General features: G+C 40.6%; 1 protein-coding gene across 1 annotated transcript in view; it reads left to right on the top strand.

The window, feature by feature from the left end:
* The first annotated feature begins 5,419 nt into the window (after window positions 1-5,419).
* The window catches only part of PPA2 (inorganic pyrophosphatase 2), a 34,666-nt gene continuing 16,964 nt past the window's right edge, over window positions 5,420-23,121 (top strand). The window contains exons 1-6 of the mRNA XM_053940328.1: window positions 5,420-5,580; window positions 7,214-7,278; window positions 8,958-9,002; window positions 17,187-17,240; window positions 19,658-19,777; window positions 22,146-22,232. Coding sequence (XP_053796303.1) covers window positions 5,451-5,580; window positions 7,214-7,278; window positions 8,958-9,002; window positions 17,187-17,240; window positions 19,658-19,777; window positions 22,146-22,232 — 501 coding nt within the window. The 5' untranslated portion in view covers window positions 5,420-5,450. The remainder of the gene's footprint in view (window positions 5,581-7,213; window positions 7,279-8,957; window positions 9,003-17,186; window positions 17,241-19,657; window positions 19,778-22,145; window positions 22,233-23,121) is intronic.

The raw sequence follows: 23,121 nt of genomic DNA, 5'->3' as shown, positions 1-23,121 counted from the left end.
CTGATGGGCTTGGAGCTGGGCCAGCTCCCAAAGGGGGACATGTAAGGGCAGTGATGCTTTGAAAGGGTTGGGAGGTGAGAAGGAGAGAGAACTTGCCAGGAAATTGAGCAGCCCTTTGATTTCTTCAGTGTTACAGCCATGTAATTTTCTAAGGAAAATAACCTGACTCTGTTGATCTAGTAGATGGCACTGTGATATCAAAGCTAATGAGGAAAGACAAGCAAGAGAGCGAGGCATAGGTAAAAGAACAGGAAGATGATTCTTCATTATTGTGTGTTTCAGTGTAAAATATGAGGGCATGGAAATTACCAAGATGAAATATTTTCTGTGGAATTCTTTGAGAACCTTATGTCTGGCAATTCACAAATCAAGAGAGGAATGGAACCTAAAAATGGACTATTATGAGCAACTGGAAAGATTTTCCTTCTAGGTCTCTATTTTGAATCATTATAGATTTGCAACTTCACACTAAAATTTCATATTTCCAGACAGTATTCTTATAGCTGAACTGGACCCTATTTTTCTTTCTCTCTATGTTCCTGTTTGTGTACATTTGTGAAAGAATGAATGAAAGAATGAACCAGAGGGAATACTATTTGGTGATTTTTCTTTTGTGATGGGAGAGGTGCCTTAGAGTAGCAAAGATAAGAGTCTTTAAAAAAATTAGCTTCAGTTCATACTCACAAACAAGTTTAATTTGAGTTAGGGTAGGTTGAAAATCCTTGGTTCACAGAGCTTAAAATTAACTCAGTACAGATACCTAGGAGGGAAGAAATGGACATATCTGACAAAACTAGTCAGAAACTCAGTTGTGGTGTCCTGGCCTCTTCATAGGCAAATCACTTTCTAGGCAGAGGTCTAGAGAAGTTAAGTCTGGCAAGAAAATCCTAACACACTTCACAGGGGATCCTAACAAAAAGCATGGTTAAAAAAGAAACAAACAGCTTAAACAAAACAGCTCAGACAAACAATTTATTCAGGGACAGACAGGGTGTAAACTTAAAATCTTCCTAACAGCAATGAGTATTATGACTAAATCCAAATTTTGCATAAATACAATAGACCAGTCTCTTTAAAGCAATTGGCTTACTGAAGTGAGTTCACTGCTACAAAACAAGGGCTCACAGTTTGACCCAAGGTACTTAGTGTCTTTGGGATAGGAGCCTCTGTTCTTATTCACATTGGGATGGAAAGTAATGTAACCTGATAAACCTAATTCTAGTTACTGAAATACACAATGACTCCTTTCAGTTAGATGATGCAGTCTTTCATTGCCATCAGGCATCCATCAGTGAGCAATATACAAATCCATATGTGAGTTGGCTGCTTGTAGACATCCTCTCTAGACATCCTCACAGCCAAATCCAGCTGTGCCAATGAAAGAGGTCACCGACTCCAATGATTCATCATCCTTCTCCTGCTGAGGACTGTCAGTGCAAAGACCTGCACCAGTTGTTCATGGCCCTTAACTTGCTTTGGCTGAAAAGCAATCTGAATAACTTAGCCCAAAGTCCCTAAACTGCCTCAGGTAGCCTTGCCTGGCTTGATCTGCCCTAGGGGAGCACTGGTTCCAGCTGGTCCATTGGCAGCTGGGGGAGATGGTGTTGGCTGAACGAGTGAGCACTGGCCAGCAGGCCCAGGGAGTGACCTGTTCCACTGAGGTGGCTGGGCAGGGAGGAAACCCGGCTGTGACTTTTGCATACAGGTAGCAGTAAAACAGAAGGCTGGCAAGAATTGATTCCTTCAGATTAACGGTCTTATAAGCCATGGAGATAGAACTTCTATTACAGCAAAATTTAATGATAATGATGTGATCACCAGCCAAGAGCAAACGCACTGAAATAGCACATAGTCATACTAATGAAATACTTCAAAGCTTTATTAGGTGAAAAGATGAAAATTATTTTCATTCAGGAGGATGGGTTTCCTTAAATTATAATATAGATAATATTTTCCGCATTTATTTTGTACAGCATTTTAATGGGCAAAACATTAATTTTTAAATATTTATGTGTGTATATAAAAATTTATCTAAAATCCATGTAAATGTACACTGCAGAGTGCAAACTTTTGAAATAAGGACGTCCTTCAGGCTTAGATGGTTATATTGCTGCTGAGTTTTTGCTATACTCCAGTGGCATTTTGCTGGAATGAGATTCACCCCTGTGCAGAGGGCAAGCATAAAACCTAAGCACCATGTAAGTTCTACTTAAGTCTTAAGGACCTGGCTCTAATTCCATTGAAATAAATAGCAATATTTTGATTGTTTTTCAGTGGGAGCTGTTACAAGGTAAATGAACGGCATCAGTCCTATAAATGCTTTTTGCTGGCCCAATTGGAATGATATGCAAGGAGCTAGATGCAAAATGCTTGGGAATGAATGTGAAAAAAAAATCCCTTGGCAGTAAAAGACTTGGTAATTTTGGAGAATTTACTCAAGGTAAATATTGGAACCAAGACATTGATTTGTTTCAAAGATTCAAGGATGGTAGGTAAATTTATTCTAACCAGGGAGTTGGTCTTACCCAAATATGACTTGAGGAGTATTGGTGTACTTCAGTTATATTCTGTGTAATACACTGCACAACACTGAAAAATACAATCAAACCTATTTAAAGAATTACTATTTCTGCAGTACTAGGATAATTTTGGATACCTTAGAGTAGTAAAACATCATGTTCTCTGCTCTGGTAGCATTAGCAGGGTGTCACTGTAGTTTTCTGCTCTATCATCTACCCTTGCTAGGTAACATGATGGCATTTATCTATGCATCTAAACAGCACCTGCACAAAAACTTGTTTATATTTCATAAATTCTAAGTGCTTCACAGCTGATTTCCCATTACAGATGAGAGAGTTTTAGGTAAGACCATGTTCACAACACAAGGCAATGGAGAACTCTGTGCTCAGACTTTGTGCATCTTACCAGGATGCCTGGACACTGCAGTGTGTTTCACTTTCCAGCTTGTAGAGGAAAATATATATGAATTGGACTCCTACTAGAATAATCTTACACCCATCTGTCAGCTTTGCAAGTGTAAAAATCCTGTGTGTATTCTCAGTAAGTGATTTTCAAAGGCTCTGACCTTCCATAAATGAAATCCAGATGCCTCAGAACTAAACAGAGGTGGAATGCTAGGCCTGTGGCACATGTTTCCTTTTAGCTTTGCCCATTTCAGCAGCAGGCCAACTCAAAGAAAGCACATAATAGATTTTATTACAATAGAAAACAGTTATATAGGTTTTTCCCTTTTTTTAATTACTCCACATGAAAAACAGATTGTTTGCCTTCTATACAACCTTAAAAACTTTAGAACTACAGAGAGCTGTTGGTATCTGAGGGGAGCCTAGAAGAAAGATGGAGAGGGACTTCTTACAAGAGTATGTAGTGATGGGACAAGGGGGAGTGGCTTCAGACTGAAAGAGAGTATGACTAGGATTAGATATAACAAAGAAATTCTTTACTGTGAGGGTGGTGAGACACTGGAACAGGTTGCCCAGAGAGGTTGTGGATGTGATCCTTGGAAGTGTTCATTGCCAGGTTGGATGGAGCTCTGAGCAGCCTGGTTTGGTAAAAGATGTCCCTGTCCATGGCAGGGGGAACTACATGATCTTTAAGGACCCTCCCCACCAGGTCTATGATTCTATGAAGAATTTTACCCCTACATGTTCAATTCAGGGGATTATCCCTGAAAATCTTGCATTTGGTGAACTCAGATGCCAACTCCTCTGATGAAATATGAAGTACTATTTCGTAGCTTCTGCAGAAGTGGGCAATGGCCCTGCAAAATTGCCTCTCTGCTCTTCTGGAGATGTCTATTGTCACAAATGCAGCAAGCAGTGGCACAAATCAGAGGAGACCATAGCTTTTTTTTTCCCCCAGAGCTTTCTTGTAATGGGAAATCCACACACTAGACTACAGCTTCATCAAAGATCCAGAGCTCCAACTGAAACATTTCAGAGTACATGTGGGAACAGTAGTGAGGCCATCATGAAAATCTCCTGCTCTAGTGTAAAATAATTCTGTGTCCTTGCTGCACACATTGAGCAGACAATCCCAACACTTTTGAAGCTTGACCTACCAAAGTACTAAAGGGAACAAATAATGAGAAGTAGTTATATGCTGCTTAAATCTGAAGGAAGATACTGACTTAGCCTTTCTGCTGCTGCTGCTGCTGCAAAAAAAAAAAAAAAAAAACCATTCCCAATAACATTTAAAATAATGTATAAAATAATGAGGGTAACATGGAGTTAGCCTGCAGAAATTGTTCAGGGTAATTCAAATCAGAATTAACATTCAAAGCTAATATTGACCACCTTTCAAGATGAATACACAAGATAATTGGCTTGAGATTTAAGAGTGATGATGCAACAAAAGTTATTCTGCCTCAGTCTCTCCAATGAAATGCAAATAGTGGTATTTGTCACTTTTCAGGAATTTTTGAAAGATCCACAAATAAGAAGCACTACTTCAAGGACTGCCATCCTTATTGACAGAGGAAATTCTTTTGAAATCATCCTCAAGGATCAATGAAAAGGGAATTTAAAGGAATCAGATCATATGTAGAGTTATTATGCTTTAAAAACAATACAAGATGAATACAGAATCTAAATGAAGTATCAGCAGGGTTCAGTATAAAAATTTATCTCTGATTGGGAACCCATGCAAACAGCCCAGCTGTAAACAGAGCAGACACAGAGTGGCTTGGGTGACATAAAAATGTGTGCCAAGAAACTAACATTCCTGTACCTAGGGAGCAGCAGGTAGGATCTTCATTCTGTTGTGGGCCTCGGGTAAGGATAGCAACCCTTGGTACCATCATCCCTAATTTTGCATCCACACTTTTCACAGAATGACCAAATTGGTCAGGTTGGAAGGGTAGGCAGCAGCTCATCTGGTCCAACCACCCTGCTCAAGCAGAATCAGCCTAGAGCATATGGAGCGGGATTGTGTCCAGATGGTTCTTCAGTATCTCCTTTTACAGAGACTCCACAGCCTCTCTGGGCAATGTGTTCCAGTGCTCGGCCACCTGCACAGTAAAGAAGTTCTTCCTCGTGTTCAGGTGGGACTTCCTGTGTGTCAGCTTCTGCCCACTCCCTCGAGCCCTAGTGCTTTGCATCACCGAGAAGAGCCTGGCTCCATCCTCTTGGCATTCCCCCTCCTGGCAGTGCTGGTGGCCTGCGAGCACCTCAGCCTGGGTACACCTGGGCTACCGCCTGCGCAAGCTTGCCTGGCTCCCGCTGGGGTCACCTACCGCCTCAAGGAGGGGCTGGCTTTCGTTACTGTAAATTTCAACCGGCTGGAGCCCTCCCTGGAGGCTGGGCAGCCCCGAGCCCCTCTGCTTCCCCCGCGGCGCTGCCCTGGGCCCGGCCGGGGCCGCAGCAGGCGGGGCAGGGCCGGCGCGGCGGCCGCAGGAAGGGGAGGGAAGGCGGCGCGCGGCCGCCGCCATCATGCGAGCGCCGCCGGGGCTGTCGCGGGTGCTGCTGGTGGCGCGGGGGTGGGGGCGCCTGGGCGCCATGTCCCGCTACAGCACGGAACAGCGGGGCCGCCCCAACTCGCCCGATTACCGCCTCTACTTTAGTAAGTAGCAGTCCCCGGACTCCATAAACCCCTTCCTCCCCCGGCGCGCGCGGCGCACGGAGGTGGCGGCGGCTCCCCGCTCCCGCGGCGGCTCCTCGGGCTGGCTGAGGTATCGCCCCCGAGCCTTCTCACTGCTGTAGGGGGGAGAGCAGTGGTTCTGTAGAGAGTGAGAGCAGATCCTGTAGACATCTCGGCTTTTGGAGGGGGGATGCTGGGCCTGCTCAGCCCCGGCCCAGCCCTGCCCTTGCTGAGCTCCGGAGGACGCCGTGAGTGAAGCGCCGCCGTGGTGCCGCGTAGTGGCAGCCTGGCCGCGGGGGCCTGTGGCACCCCAGTGATAGTAGTGAGAAGCTCTGTGGTGTGACAGCCCAGCGTGTCCCTTGTGACCAGGGCAGCCCTCCCTCCCAGCAGACACGTCACCGAGGCGGAAGGCTGGCATCCAACACGTGGGGCTCCAATCCCGAGCGGGGGCCGGCGAGTGACATTGCGAGGGCACGGGCAGTGCTCCAGGAGGCGTCTCAAGACCCAGCGAGAGCTGAGGGTGTGCCGTGTTCAGTATTACGTATTTTCGTAACAGTGTTGTCTTGTTTGTGTGCCAGTCCTACCGCAGTGGCTTTGTACATTTCTGGTCCATTGACCTACAGACCTCTGACGTCTGCTGGTGTGGGAGAAGCGGAGGCGGTGTGTGCCTGCTTGGCAGCACTGCCAGAGCTCCCTTGTGCTCATTCGTGGGGCTGCCAGTGCAGGACATCGTCTAGAGAAAGTCACTTTATTTGGTGGAATAAACAGCCAACCACTAAACTTTCTTTGATTTGGGAGGAGCACCTGGGAGGTTTCCAGGCATCGCACATCAACTCCATTTACTATTCTTTGCTGAGGTGGTCAAAAGTCCAAAGCAAAGTGAGGTGCCTTGTCTGCTTTTTCCTTTACTATGAATAGGGATGCTACCAGAGAAGAAATTCCTTGGGATTTGAATTAGTGTTTGCACTTTTTTGATGTGATACTTGGACTTGGAAAACTTAAGCATATGCTCCAGTGAAATTAGTTTCTTTCCAGAGTGGGGGCAAGGCTGCAGTGCAGATTGGACCCCCATTGAGTTAAGGTCTGTTTCTGCTGGTTTCGAGGTGTGGTGTTTCATATCAAGGGCCTAGAGCAATTTTCCCATCCCTCGCTCCTCTTGATCAGACTTTAGCCTATTACGCTGGGTGGACTTGTGGTCATGAAACTCTTTTAATTAGAAATACAGTGCAATCATAGGGGCAACATTGCTAGAAACCCTACTGATGCAAATGGGTTCCTTGGGTTTGGTGTTTTTTTTTTTTTATTTGTTGTGTTTGGTCAGGGAGTAGAAAAGAATGAAAGAATCTTCTCATCCTTGTATAGCTTGTATTGCCAGGTAGAAGAGAAGCATAGTGTTGAATTCTAAAGCAATAACTTTGATTCTAATGAATCCTTGTCAAAACACTCAAATTCCTTGTCCTCTGTGTAGGTACGTGCTTGAAATTGAACTTCAGAAAAAGTTTAACCAATGCACAGTCATAGCATACACACATTTCTGTATTGTGTGATGTTTAGCAACACCAACATCTTATACCATATCTTTAGGTTTGCAATGCTACTTCATTTTGTCTTTCAGAGAATGCAGATGGTAAATATATTTCCCCATTCCATGACATTCCCTTGTTTGCTGGATCTAAAGAGGTATGTTTTTTATGCCTTGAAACACGATTAATTTCAAAATGCTAATAGTTTTTCTGCTGTTCTTTAGATAAAAGTGCAGGTTTTAAAAGCTTTTTTTTTTTTTTGTAATCAACAGAGAAATGTTTAGTGCCAGAAAGGACCACTCTAACCCAGACTGATGCCTTATGTAATACAGGCATGATGACTGCACCAAATTTTCTCTACTGAATTTAATAACTTACAGTGAAACATAATTGCTGTTTATTCAAGCCTAGGTATCTGTTTAAGTCTCTAAGTGATTGAGGGCAGGAGAACCCTCACTGTATCTTGTGATAATTTTCTGCGTTTAGTTTTGTGTTTATGTGTGCTTGAATTAATTTTGTACTGTTACTCTTTTTGAATTAGCAGTTTTCTACACCTGCCATTAAAAGTGTACATTTCTTTGTCGTGGTTGTACAGCACACACTTGTATAACTTATGGTGTATGTCTTTAATTCCCAAAAGGAGCATTAGAATTGGAAGCCAGCAGCAATGCCCAGGAGAGAAGTGGTAATCACACCTTTGGAGATTCGCAGTGCAGTGCGCGAGGTGCAGCTGAGCGCTGTCACGTCTTGTTAGCTGCCCTCCCTGGGGTTTCATTACAGCAATAATGAAACGGCTGTTTAGTCTGTCACTGATGGGAGAACTGCCAGTCTTTGGTTTAGGCTGAGGTTTGCTTATCACAGGGTGCTTGTGACACAAACAGGCTGGGGGAGTTTTAGTCGTTTTCTTGTTTTGTTGCCGAGTCTCTATGGGTGATATGAGTGGTGCAAAAGGTCAGTAGTTTGAACATGTTCATATGGAGACTCCTGAACTGATGAACCAATCTCCTAAATTATTAAATCCGAGATATTAGAAATCTGAGTGAAACCTTTTCAATCAGCAGACCTAAGTGCTTGTCAGTGGGAAAGGCAGGCCATTCAGAGTGTCATTATTAAGATACCATGTTCAGTTCATGCTATTGCTGGAAAAGCAATGGGCATTTTCATCACATGTTCCCAGAGGCCTTGCTGTGCCTGCACCTAGAGTTAAAAGTTTGTGGGAGTAGCTTATAGTGTGTGATTCTGCCAGTAGGGTAAATTAGAGTGTCTGATCAGTGTGGAGAGACTTTCATTTTAGTGTGTGAGTGGGGAAATAGCACTCTACCCAATATAGGGCCTGAAGGGTGAGCAAGAAGGGAAGTCATGGTTAAGGTCTCTGTTAATTTGCCTTGTTTTCAGGAGGATGACTTAAGGATGTATGCTAGAGTCTTTCCATCCCCTTGTCTAAGATTTATAGACTTTGATGGAGAAATCCAGCTTTATTTTTTGTACTGGTTTTGTTTATTTTGGATTGGTTTTTGTCTTCTTCAACTGTACAGAAGGATGACTGTTCAATTAGTTGACTACAGACTTAAATTGCTGCTCAAATTTCTTGGTAGCTGGGAGAAAGTAAATGTATCTTTGTACATTTTTTATCTTCCTTTGTTAATGTCTCGAAGGTTAGAATTTCACAATGAAACAAAACTGAGTACTTAATTTTAAAAGTTATAATTTAGGCCTTTGTGCTCACAAAGGGCTGTTTCAATTGCATTGCAAAGTGCTGTTGCCTGTATTTATGTGAATATAATGTTGCTGTCTAGTGTTCTTTATATACTTCTTTACTTCACTCTTTCCCTATAGGATAAAGAAATTCCTGCAAAGAGGCCAAAGACTACTGGATCTGAGGTACTGCTGAGTTTTTTTTTCTTGTTGTTTTTTTTTTTTTCCCCCCAACTATTTCCTCTATTTCCTTTCCAACATCACTTTCTGCAGAGTGAACTTGCTGTCACTGAATATAGTTGACATATCTTCAAATGCAAGTCTTTTAGGAGAAGACTTAAAGGGATTTAATATTCTCCTCTTTGAATGGGACAGAAATGTCAGAATTCCTTTATTCATCAAGATGTTCTCAAAGGCAAACACTTATGCCAGTCTTTCAAAGGTTTGTTATGACTTTTGCAGTGTAGATGTGTTATCTTTTTTGCTATTATGTTCAGAAATATTTGCAGTAAAACCTCCCTTAATGAAATATTCATTGTTCTCCGACTGTGGATAATGTTTGGTTTATATACAGAACTTCAAAAATCCTAAGTATGTTAGGGCAGAAATTATACTGAGTATCTTGGAGCTGAGGTTATGTTGTTTTCTGTACTCAGCTGGGAAGCCCAAAGGGAGAAAAACCACATCTGCTAATGGTTCAGCATTATCCAGAACTGAAATTAAGGCTGACAGAAGCCTGGAAAGCATGGAAGATCTGTTCAGGCTTTTACTGTGAAACAAGATTTATTTATTCAAGTGCCTTTTCCAAAATATAACATTTTTTGCTGTGCTTTGCCTGGCATAGGCTCATCTAAAACTTAGTAAAAGAATGTGATAGGGAAAAAAAGAGCCAAACTATGCTTTAAGGCCATTGTATGTGGGTGGGCGGGTGTGTGTCCCAGTCCTTATCTCCTCCTGTGTGTTTGGCCAGTCATATTGCAAAACTGTAGCTACCCATCTGATGTGAAAGAACTGTTCTGTCTGGGTTCCCATAGTTTGGCAGCCAGTGTGTGGTGCACTGGTTCTTGTGCTGTACAGCAGTCACCACACAGTCCTGCACTATGAGTTTCCTCTCCCTTTGCTCTGTGATTCATTCAAGCTACAATGCTCAAGTAAGGCTTTTTAGATTTCCTGTAGCTTGATGCCCTTTTAGGTGTTGTTTAGAAGATGTAGAATCATGCCTCAAAGAGGACCTATTCAGGAGAAAGAGTATGTGCCAGTAGACTTATCAAAAATCATTGTCTTGCAACATCAATTCTTATTTACAGCTCCTGCTGGCAAGTCAAGTATTCTGTGTCTTAGCTACTTATAGATACTGGCCAGTGCAAAGACATTTCATGCAGCGTCTGAAACTGTTCAAAACTGCATTTGTCTGTGCTGTGAGAAGCATGGTAGCTTCTTGAAAACCATGTTTCTAGTAGCCTATGGAAAGGGGGGCACCATGCCAGTGAGGCTGAGCTGCTCTTGTTTCCTTGGCCAGTGTAGCCTCCCGGGCTGCTTCACATAATTCCTGCTGTGAGACAGTTCTGGACTGTGGTTTAATAGAGCTACAGAAAATGAACAAAGGCAAATGTGCATTTCAATCCTAGCAGGCTTTTGATACAATTAGGCAAACATATGCAGGCTGTATGCTTCCTGAATGTACTTAGATGGTGAAATGTGAGAACACCTTTTTCATCATGATCTTACGGATTTGAGGAGGGGAGAGAAAACAGGGGGATCTTTGTGTTCAGGAAAGCAGTTTCTTCTTATACTGGGCTCTTCAGCAGCTTTCCTCACCTTGCCTGATGAGAGATGCATCCTTGTGTACTTGTATGCAGGGAAAGCATAGCTTAATCAGGGAATAAAGGGGAAATGAGGAATTTAATGTCATGTACTGATTTCAGAAGACCTTTGAAGCCCTGAACTCCTAGTTCTTGTCTAGGAATACAAAGGCTGCTGTTGATACCTGTTATTCAGTTAATCCTCCACTGAATTTGACCAGAATTCAAAAGTGATAGTTCTTCTTGCCCTGGAAACACATCTTTGAAATTTATGCTTTTAGGGTGGCAGTTATTTGTTACTCTGGACAAAAGCAAGCCCTCTTAAGAGTTAAATTAATTTAAGTTTGTTAAATTATGCTGAACTGGTGTTTATCAGATGGCAGTCTAGCTATGGAAAATGAAGATCATTTTGGAAGAGTCTCTTCAGTCAGTCTAATCTACTTTAAATTGTTCTTGGTGTTCCTGATGTCAGAAAAGGTTTCAAAGTTAGAGAAGTTTCAGCTTTCAACGTTTGTAGGATAGAGAGTGCACATCCTATAATCTGTGTCGGCTGTTTTGCAGTCTCAGTTTGTAGTTTGTAAGGGAAACACTTATGTGTTCTTGTATTAACTGTTTTCACTAGTTCAACCATTTCGTGTAACATTTTAGACCTTCCCAAATCTCAGTTAAATTTAGCTTTGCTGACTCTGCTGACAGCTGACCTTTTTGCTTTTGCAGATGGTTTTTGGCTGTTTGAGGACAAGAAAGAAGTTACTTTGAGGTAGAAACTATGCTGAAAGAAGTAATATTCAGCTCCAGTCTTAAAATTACCTCTGTGACAGGTTTCAAAAGTTTCACATCTCTGGAAAAGTGGATGTTTCCACTAGGTTTACAGTCAAAACTTTTGGAACCTGACTGTTGAATATGGTCTTCCTTGTCTGGCAGGAAGAAGGTTTGAAGAGGTCATCATTTTCTTTTCAAGGCCAACATGATATGCTGTTCCCTGCTGTAGTTGAAAGGGTTTCTAATCTACTTGTCATTGTATGTCTTTGGAGAAATATTCACATGTGGTGTCTTTCAGAGGGCCCAGGTGTAATTGGAATACAGTGTTTCAAATGCTGGCCCTGGTAAGGAGTCTGTCCAAGCATGTAGAGATTATAGTCCTCTAACTTGCAGATATTCACAAGAGCATTTGAAAAAAAAAATAGTAAGAAAAACAACACAGGTTTTGTTTTGTTGCATCCTGTGGATTGCACATTGCTGGGATGCCCTTGTGGACTTCAGCTGAGATGCTTCTGTGAGCCAAAAACTTCTGATAAATTAACTAGTCAGGTGAGATTTAAGGGCTCATCAGGGTGGTATGCAGTCTGCATAGGTGATCTGACCTTGTGCTTCCAGCAGTGTTCAAAACTAGTGTCAGAGATGTCATTTGGTAAAGTTGGTATGCTTCATGAGAAAGGAGAAGCTGTCATCACTTTCCGTGCAGAGCAGGTGCACACTTTGTGCTGATTTTGTGTTCTGCCTTAATTACAGTCTCTGTAACTGTCCTTGGTCATGTTAGACAGTTTTTCAGTATATGTGACCTGGGCTACAGTGTGTCCCTTATGTGGTCAGGGATTTGTGTTCCAAATTTTAGGTTATCAGTGAACCTTTCACCCTGATGCTTGAACTTGCCTAGACTTTCACTATGGAAGTGTCCACTAGATGCTGCCTTGCTTTGTGTTCCTACAGATGAACAAATGCTGAGAGTGGAAGTAATCTTCACTCATCAATCCAGTTGAAATCTACCCAGAGTACTGTTGGTTTACTGAGAAAGTTACATCAGTGATTTGATCCAAGGTTCCTTAAACTTGAGAAAGCCAGTGGTTCATATTTATCCATGTCAGGGTTGTACATGGCATAGTTTTGCAGGTGAATGTGTCCCATAACTGGTTTATCAGAGAATGTGTCTGACACCAGTGAGATTCCTGTGTGTAAAACCTACCTGTACCTGCATGATGTTTGTGATTCCCTTTCCAGTATAACAGGAGGGAAGTACACTGTGAAGAGACTGCAGGCACTCTGTTTATACTGGACATTGCATTCCTCTTTTGTTATGTGGAATGTTAATTTATATTGGAGAAGTTCCACTTTCTCTTTGGTGTCCAGATGTTGCCGGCATCTGGTTTGTTGTTTTAATTGGCAAATACTTTTTAGCAAGTGCTACATTGGGAATGCTTATAACATGGCTGGCTACTCATTTGATAAGGAAGTCCCACTCCATTTATTTCTGGATATATTTAATGACAATCCATATTTAGCTTCTCCTTTTTTTTCTTTTATTTTCTTTCTTCCTTTTAAACATCACCCTTTGTTCACACTACTGCTAGACTGCAGCTTATGATTTTCATTCTTGTTAGTCCTCAGGTGCATGCTGCCATGTTCAGTTGATGGCTGATGAGAATCCCTGCCAGATTGCAAATGAGCAGACAGGAAAAAAAAGGAAATGGTAGCTGCTTTTTCTTCTCTCTTTCTTCTGGACTCGGAACTTCTCTATGACAAAGAGTCAGCAGCCCCCAAATGGCTGCCTCTAGTGCTTTTAGATTTTTTAAGCATTCTACTGTAAAAACTACCAAAGTAACTGTAAGCTTTAGCATATCTCTTGTCATGCATGGTGATGGAAGTTGCAATCTATAGAGGTTACTCCACATCTGCCTCAAATTATCTGAACCTTCAAAGCTGAGCATTAAGGGTTGCAACCCTTGAGCAAAATCATACCTATTGAAAACCCTTCCCTCAAGTGTATGAAATAAGGAACTTTGGAATGACTGGGAAAGAAACTAGTTGAACAAGAAAGGGAAAGTTAGGTAAGGAAGAATTGGTTTGGGGAGGGATATAGGGCAGTCCAGAAAGGCAGGCATCAGAAAGGTCATGGATTTTTTTTTTTTCTTTCGGATACTCGGGTTTCTAAAAGCAGCCCCAGATGAAAATGAGTTATTTTCTGTAAGAATCCATACAGCCAGAACTAGATTTTTTTAAAGTAGTTTAACTTGATAAAAACTAGTTGCTTTTTAAGGCTATCAGTCTTAGAGGAGAGATTGATGACTAAATGTTTACCTGGTGTAACAGTCTGTATTTTCCTTCCTTTTCTCAATACTTTCTGTACAAATATGCTGAAGCATTTTTGTATATCTTTTTATCTTTCTGTGTTTTTTTTAAATTTCAAAAACCCTTTCTGTTTTCTGTGTGAAGGAGAGACATTTTTGCTTGTCTCAACAAAAACTAACCATGATACCTTAGAAATGATGTTCAGCTGAAATGGAATGCAGTAAGGTGCCAAGAAGTGTTAAAGACAACACCCGAATAAAGCAAACAGTTAGAACCTACGTGAGTTCCCATGTAATCTACTTAGGAAATAAAGGGTATCATTTACACATACTGGTTGTTCCTACTGATGTAATTTTCTGCTGATTTTTTTTATGCAGTTTTAGGAATTAGGAAATGTACTTTTGACTTTTCTGTGTTGAGCAAGTCGATTTGAGACCTCCCCTGCCACATCACCTCTTCAAGGTATGATAGAGGTTTAAGTACAAATATCTGTCTTGTGTTCACATTGACCCAAAGTCAAACAAGCTGCACAATACTCTGGGTTGAGTGTCCCTCTGAGCTCTTCAGCTCCCTTTCCCTGGCAGATGGATTCTGTCCCTTTTTCTGAATCTAGGACACTTTCGTCCTCTTTTCTTGCTTGTTCCAGGAATACTGTCCTGAGGAAACTGTCGGCCAGCCTGATGTATGGTTGGCACTCATGAACTGGAGTGTCTTTTACATGAGGCTCTTGCAGACCTGGGTTAAATCCGGACTGCAGTGATCTCACAGGCAGGCCAATTGACTGCTGATATACTAAGGCAGTAAAATGGTAAACTTTGCCAGCAATAGTTTTGTTTAATGAGAGATCTTTTTGCTGTGATTTGAAGGTGTGTCAAATGGGCTTTTGAAACAGTCTTCCCATTGCTTGAGGGGGCAGAAGTGCTTACTTAGGGGGTTGGTGAGGTGGAATTTTTTATTTTACTGATTTGAGATAAAAATACCAATTACCAGATGCATTCACCAGCCAAAACTAACCGCTGAATGACACATGCAGATGGTAATCTGTGGAGACAGGTGGTGTCTGACACTTACATTTATGTTTTCAGCTGAGGCAGGGACAGTTTACAGCAAGGGATGGGGGACAACTTTCAAATGGTTAGAAAGAATAGGTGCTTGGTCTAGGGGAAAAAAGAGTGATGGAAACATTCCTGTGTGATACTTAGTCAAGGAGGAAAACAAGACAGGAAAGAGGAGGAAAAAAACCCTAAAATGCTAGGTAGTCTAGTGCTCTTTCAGTCTGTCAAAATATCTAGTATGTGCTCTCCTTTCCACATGAGTGAATCTAGTTTTACCACTATGAAAATTTGATTGCCCTATAAATAAAACTTTTTATTTTTAAATGCAAACACGGAATGAAGTCATTAATCTTTTGTAAATGCTTGTGGCAGCTTAGCATTAGAGAGAGTACTTTTGGGGATTTTTTTTTGCATACAAATTAATCTGTCAGGCTGTCACATTTAAGACTCTTGACAATTCACGTTTGACTGATACCACAAATTATGAGGGCCTGGTCTTCAAGCTGAGTTGAATCCAAGTGGTTTTATTATGTTTTTGAGAGCAGCATTGCATTAATTTCAGTCCAGTGTAGTCCAACCCTGACAGTTGGTTTGGTGAAGACGTGGACTAACTGTTGACTAATTAAAAGCTCAAAACCAAGTATAGAGGCTACTGAAGCCTTTGCATTCTACATGGTCAGGAAAGCATATGGCAGCATCTAAACAACAAAAATATTGGATTGTGGTGGAGGGGAAGAAATCCTGTATAATTCCAGTAGTTCGTAAGTTTTCTGCCTGTAGCTACCAGTCAGAACAATTTTTTGACCTGCTTGGCAGTTCCCTAAGAGTTTCTTGTCAGCACTGGCTTTCATACTGTGCATTTCTCTTTTCCAAGTGTTTCCCAGATGGATGTGCATACTTTATTTGGCTCTCTTCCAACCCTTCTCTTACCTGCTCATGCATGTATGTTGCTTTGTTCTGTCTGCTTGCTCAGTGTTGACATTTTTGAGCCCTCTTTACTTTTGTTTCAACTATTCTTACATACATAAGTTGTATTTCATGAAACTGAGACTTATCTGAAACCTTTCTCCTTTTTTAGTTTTTTTTTTTATTTGATCATGACCTGATTGGGAGAAGTGATTGCAGTATGGGCACAGTACTTGCGGATGGCAAATATAGTTTAAATTTATTGGGAATTGGCTGTCAGTATTGTGCATAGCTTGTGATCTCGTAGTAGAAATGCTGAGTGACAGTTGGGATTTTCCTTTGCTTTCTTGCTTTCCACATTCCAGATTTGTTTGGGAGGAGATGATCATAGAACCACTGGAATTACTTTTAATCAGACTGTGACATTGACCCTGGTAATGCTGTTTGTTTGTTGCAGCTGCAGGGTACAAGGATCAAAAATACCAATATTTCCAGTTCACTGGAGCCTTAATTGTGGTGTAGTTAGAGTGTCAGTGCAAGTCTTCGCTTGGTTCAACTTTATATTTTTTTCTTACAAATTTCTACAAAAACATTTTCTTTCCTGACCTGTTTGCTAATACCATTGTGAGTTTTCCTTGGCTGTGAAGAGATGTCCCAGGCAATGTGATATTTTTGAGGTTATTGTAGTAGTCTAAAACAGGTTGTAGACCTTGCTTGATGGTTTGTTGTAGTTACCCAATTCAGTAGTACTCTGCTCCTTGGTAGGGTTTAACTCAGCTTCATAAGAAGAAATCTCATGGCAGTTACACAGAATTTTTCTCTTTGGAAAATGTTGCTTTAACCTCCTCATTAAGAAGGTGTAAACTGCTTGTTTTTCTTATAAAAACATGCAAGTTTACATGTTTATTGGGTTTTTTCCTCCCACACCATCTTCTTTAAAATCCTTCGCTTTGTTTCTGTTAGGAAGAAGGCTAACATTAATGTGAGGTGTCTGTGTCCATGCCCTTCCTCTGCCATTGCTTTTGGATTAATGTTGGCTCACTTGAACCAGATTAGACTGAGAAACAGAAGTGTCATTTGCATGAGTTTTTACAAAACAGTAAGCCAAAAGAGGAGGGCCTGAAGGAATAAATCCTTGGGGGAAAAAATCCAAAACATTGTCCTTTCCACTGCTTAAGGGAAGCTAACTCTGTCCTATAGAAACATTCTATCCTCTTTGACAAGTAGACTGAACCTCTGCCTCATGGCAAACCATTCCATGGACATTCTGAACATTTTGTAAAGGGTAATATTGACATGGGAACAAAAACCATCTGGGGTATTTCCATTGCTTGTTGTTGCCCATCTTCTTAAAGGGGTGAGGTAGGGAAAGGATGAACCATGGAGGTTGCCGTAAAGGAACTGTACAAATACAAGCACCTGTAATAGAGAAATGTGATGTATGTTGCTGCTGAATGCACAGGAGAGAATTTGTGTTACTGTAAAATACTAATTGTCAAGTGGAATTTATTTTCAGTTCTGTCACTATTTTTTTGTTTTAGGTCCTGTTTAATATGATTGTAGAAGTGCCTCGTTGGACTAATGCAAAAATGGAGGTAATTAAGAAAAATACCTTGATTATATAGGTATTTGTGGAAGTTACAACAATGCAGTGGCTTCCAGTAGGCAGAGTTTAATCACAGTTTGGATTGCTCTTTGCACATTAAAATGTTAAAAAATTGAAGTGGTGCATATGCTTTTCTTGAAATTATAGGAAGTGTTGAGCTTATAATTGTTTTCTTGGTGGAAGCAGGAAAAGCAGCTGGGCACTGCTTCTTGACAGCCCTCTCACTGCAGAGTGCAGCATATCTGCAGCAGAGTCCTGGAGTACTGACTTTTAGGGTGTTTTCCAGAATTCAGACTAATGCTTGCTTGCTTATGGAACACTCCACTCAGATGATTTAATTAATCATTTCCACTGTATAGTGTGTTAGGCCAAATCCCAACAAATGGAGTTGAAACTAAAAGAGCATTTCCTTATGAACAAAAAAAAAAATATTTGGGGACTTCACTGATTGAAAGTATGAACTCCTGCAGGGAGATATTTTACAAGTAGTAAACGTATCTGTAGTGTTTATGAAACAAGAGATCTCACCAGGATATGTCCTGTCTTCCTGAGCATTTGCATTAATTTTAGGCGTGCTTCCCAGATGCTTTTAAGGAAGTTTGTGGTTGAGCTGTTAACTCTTTTAATTACTGAAAATAATGCCAAAGAACCTCCTTAGCTATTTGAGAATTTTTTTCTCCTTTCCCTGATGATAGAACTGTGTTTGCCATCACAGCTTTTACTCTTCAAGCAGAGTTACCTCAGATATTTACCCCTTATTTTAAGCTCATGATTTATTGTGGCAGCCGAGTTCTCTTTTGCAGAGGATCCTTCTGATAATGCTACTTGAACTCTGCCTAAAGCACAGGTTGTTCTCCCAATGCTTCTTTCAGCACATTATATCAAGGCTAGAAAAGTTTGTCCTGTTAGGTTTAGAAATCATTGATTTTAGGCTTTTTGGGTTTGATGGAGGAGACTAGATGTAGTTTCCCAATATTTAACCTTTAATATCCTTAAAATTTGCTGCATCAATTAAGGTAGTCGCCTTGCCATTGTGTCCTGGCAGTCCTTCAGTCCAGACCATGGTAAGCTGCTAATACCTGCTATTACCACATCTTGTCTGCTTATCTCTTCTCACATGCAATGGGGACTTCAGGACATTAAGCCTTGCAGTAGTGTGAATATTTACCCAGTTTTACATTTTCTGCAACAGATCTTCTGCTCCTTAGCTTGTTATATTTCTGTTCTTCTTCCTTGCTGCCCTCAGTTACTCCTCTTTGTCCCAGTTTCCATGAACAAAAAGCATTGCTGAGCTCCACTTCCATCAATGTCCCAGGTGATCTGTTTGAGCTCTTCACTGTTAGGTTATGACCAGAAGCAGGTAGAATCCAGTGTGAAGCCAGAAATGTGTGAAGCTTCATCTTGGCTCTTGGGGAGGGTTTACTTTTGGAATGAGTACATACAGGTTGACAGGTTGGAGTGGTTTTAAAAGGTGGAATTCCTTTGGGATGACTTCGGTGACAGTGCTTCAGGTAAAACGACAGGGATATAAAATGAATATGGACTGAGGGCTGTGTGCATATGCAGGGGAGCTATACACCACTTGAATGTAATCACTTGAGCCTGTAACAAATGTTTTGCCACTCATATGAGTGTTTGTAAGCAAGAGCCGAGCTAACATGGTTTGGGCTGTGGTCTGGAGGGTCAAAGGGTGGTTACAGTGCAAATTAGCTGTGGTGGGTAACTCAGGCAGTGACTATACCTGTGTGGTTTGTGTATGGGCTTTGGGGGAGGATGTTACTGTTCAGCTGTAGTTCAGCTCTTCTGCCAGTGCTTCTTTGGGAATAAGAATTCCCTCTTCAAATGGTAGCTTAACTTGTTCTAAATATGCATTAAGTTGGGGTTTGGTGACTATGAGGAACTTGTGCTTGTGAAAAAGCATTTGTATGCTGAGAGGTGATGGAAAGAAGGGGTGTTTGCAATTGGAGAGCAAGGAGCAGAGGGCAAGAACATGAAACGTTTCCTCTGTGGCTGTCAAAGCCCCTGTTGTTGAAAGATGTTGTGCCACCATTTGTATGTCTGTTAAACTTGTACTATAAAGTGCAAGAGCTTCTGACTTAAGTTCCTTTCAGTTTTTATGTTTGACCATGACAGCCTCCTTAGAAATTTATTACTTTCTCTTCTAGATTCATTTTTTTCTTGCATACTTTACAGCATTATTTAATACCTTAATAAGCTGCGTTTTGAATATGACCCTGGAGATTCAGTGAGGCTACAGTAGTTTTAATAGTCCTCAAACCACAAGCATGTGCTGCCAGATGGATCTTTCTCACTGGTTGGGTATGGAATGAACTGCTTTCCATTTTAACACTTTTCTGCTCTCTCTCCCTCTCCCTGCTCCCCCGCCCTTTTTCACTATCTGCTTAGATTGCCACTGAGGAGCCATTGAATCCCATTAAACATGATACAAAGAAAGGCAAGCTTCGATATGTGGCAAATATCTTTCCTCACAAGGGTTATATATGGAATTATGGTGCCCTCCCACAGGTAACATTTTTGTTATAATGGTGAAAGTTTTCTGTCTTCTGTGTAAATTGCCTTGTAAGTCTTGGTTACTGCCTGAATGCAAATCAGCTGCAAGAGGGGTGATTCTCTTTGATACATTTGTAAATCAGGATTTTTTATGTTGAACTTTATTGTGTCCATAAATATTGATCAGAATTTGGGTGTGGGAATAAATATGAACTGTGTTTTCAGGAAGGAGTTAAATGATCAAGAAATCTCAAATCTTTAGTCTGTCTCTGTAGTGGCAGAATTAAATTGTCATTGTCTGCCATTCAAGAATACTTTGTCAAGTAGACCTTTTCTGCTTAAACAAGGCATTTATTTAAAAACTCATTTAGGATTTTCATGTACTGCAGCTTCAATTTTAACTGGGATTTCTTAATATCTTTAACAAAGAGGAACGCAAGTGCTGTTCTTTTTTAGATTAAACCTCAACTGCTGTCCTTAACTTTTCTCTGAACTGTGAGACTTTACTGATCATGACACATTCTGAACTTTGAGCCTTGAAAAAGCCTATCTAATGGCTGAATTTTGAGCATAATGAAAAGTTTTAAACTTTTTTCTTTTCAGTGAATAACACATTAGACTTCAGTTAGTACCGAAGAACATGATGGAGTTTGAAAAGAGTAATTTATTTTCTTTGCACTTAACTGTATAATTAATGAAAGTTGAGTCCCAAAAATCTGCTTACATGTTTGATCTCTGGAGAGGAGATACTAGGCAGGTTCTTGAATACAGCAGTGAAGGTCTTGTCCAGTCAGCAGTGTCAGTAGACAAAGTTTCCAAGTAGGTGTAGTTGGAAACCAGTAACTCCATTTAATGTTTTGAAGTTCGTATGTTCCTTAGTGTAAAGCCAGAATTATTTGAAAATGTGAATATTTTCCTGTACAAAGTGCATTATTTTGTACGTAAAATGCTTTCCTCAGGAGAAATGTTTGGCATCCCTGGTGAGCTGGGGAGGGCTGAACATAATTGTCATTTTAATTTTTTATTATATTAGACTATTGGCTATTTGCTATCATAGCAGAAGTTGCTGTGCTGTCCAGAGAACAATACTATTCCTTCCTTCTAACCTAGAGGTGAAGAGAAGAGGTGTGACTGGGCAGAAGAGAAGTACTGGTATAATGCAGTCCTAAATAAAAAGCACTTTGGAAGGATGAGAGGACACAGTCTTAAGCTGTGCCAGGGGAAGTTTAGGCTAGACATTAGAAAAAAAATTTTGCAGAGGGACTAACTAGGCATTGGAATGGGCTGCCCAGGGGAGGTGGTGGAGTCACTGTCCCTGGAGGTGTTTAAAAAAAAGATGAGACGTGGCACTCAGTGCCATGGTTTAATTGATGAGGTAGTGTTAGATCATAGGTTGGACTTGATGATCTCCAAGATCTTTTCCAGCCAACCTAGTTGATTCTGTGAAGCGTACTAGAAAAATAAATATTAAGTTTAAAGTCTCTATTTCACTTCAGCAGGTTTTTTTGGTAATGATTCTGCTACCTAAACACCTAAGCATATTCTTTTTACCATTTTGCCTTCCAGTATCAGTCAAGTTCTCAAGAACAAGTTTGAGGTGGAGTTACGATCATGGACAATAGGAGTAGCAGTGCAGCTCCTTGGAAAAGAAAGTTTTCTGTAATCTTTTCAACAATACCAGATTGGACTCACAATTCTTAAAAGAAAAGCTTCTCAACTGTAGAATGAATTATTCATTACTTGTAAAAGTAAAAGCAAGTACTTGTGTAGTAATGAAGTTAGTATAACTCAGCTAGGATTCCTTGCTTGTGCAGTGCTCAGAGCAGGGGTTTAAACTTGCCTGTTTGGTCTTAAACTCTTAGCTGTCCTTTGGAATATACATGTCTCAAAATACTCAGAAATACTTCATACCTAAATCTAAAATTTTTAAAAAGCTTATTGGGTGCTGACAAATCTATGTATAGGAGTTTTTGGTTAGCTCAAAGCTTAGTTGTGTTAGAAAACAACTTATGTTAATATCATGGTATTTAACAAGTATAACAAAAATGTAATTGTAAGATGTCCTAGCTTGATCCCACTGTCACTAGTAACTAGAAAAATCCATATTCAGGGTGCTCTGATGCCATAATTACTGCAATTGGGTAAAGTGTATCTGTTGACACAGGAAAAATATGGCCTCAGTAATCCTCATGTCACTTGTTCTGAGTATGAGTTACTCAGTGTCAGTCCACTGGCTGTTTACTTTTTCTCCTCCCATTGAGCAAGCCTGTTCTCAGAAAGCTGATGTTTTTATTGTTGCTTTTGCTAATCTTTGTAATTTAGTGGTAAGATGAGTTGTAATTGCAGTTCAGCAGCTAACTGATAGTTCTCTTTTCCCTGGCAGACCTGGGAAGATCCAAACCATACGGATAACATTACTGGATGTTGTGGGGATAATGATCCTGTTGATGTGTGTGAAATAGGTTCAAAGGTTTGTATTTATCAGGATTAATTTAATTTATCAAGGTTAACTTAATAATTTGGTAGCAACTTCTGAAAGAGACGGTCAGACAGAAAACAAGAAAAGATGTGTTAATTATGTTAGGGACTGACAAAAGTATCAATAGAGGATTTAAGGAGAGAATAGGTAAGAAAATGGTGGATTTTTAAAAAGGATAGGGGAAAGTAGGATTTCTACTGGTTAAAAGGGAAGATAAAAGAACAACATCCTGAAGTTGTATAGCTGGACAGTAAGTTTTGGGTGAAGGAAGTGATCGTTAAGGTTTTTGGGGAAAGAAAAGATTTATTTCTTTTTTCCCTGTTAGCAGTATTGGGGCTAGGAATAGGTTGCTCAAGAATAAGGAAATATGACAGCATCATGTGTTTTAGAATTCTAAAGTCAGACCCACAAAGGAGGTGGGTTTGATTTTACTCATGGGTGCTAACAGAAGTAGATCCTCTTTTCTAGAGAAGACAGGAACCTGCTGCAGTGTTGCAGAGTTAAGAGTCATGGAATGGATGGCTGAAAAAGAGATGCAGCAAATACCACTAGTAGGTATAAATGAAAGGTTTAGCTCACTGAAAGAAAATTCTAGAGGCAGCAAAGAATGGAGCAATGCTGTGTATCAAAAATGAGGTTATGAAATGGATGAGTTTGAAAGAGGGATCTCTTAGGATATTTAGGTAAGGGGAAATTTAATTGGTGACTTCAGTGAAAGCCGCTTTATATATTTATTTGGGGTAAGAAACCTAAAGATTAATTTCAGGGGATCCAGAAAGCATTAAAGAGGAAATATTAGCTGGTAGGGAGAAGGTTCCAAAGAAAATGCAAAAATGGTTGTGTTGGTATTTCTGGGGAAGTGCTGTGTGTTTATATGTGT

The sequence above is a fragment of the Vidua chalybeata genome, chromosome 4 (assembly GCF_026979565.1).
Source record: "Vidua chalybeata isolate OUT-0048 chromosome 4, bVidCha1 merged haplotype, whole genome shotgun sequence".
NCBI lineage: Eukaryota > Metazoa > Chordata > Aves > Passeriformes > Viduidae > Vidua > Vidua chalybeata.
The sequence above is the reverse complement of the archived record's forward strand: the minus strand, read 5'-3'. Positions and strand labels throughout refer to the sequence as shown.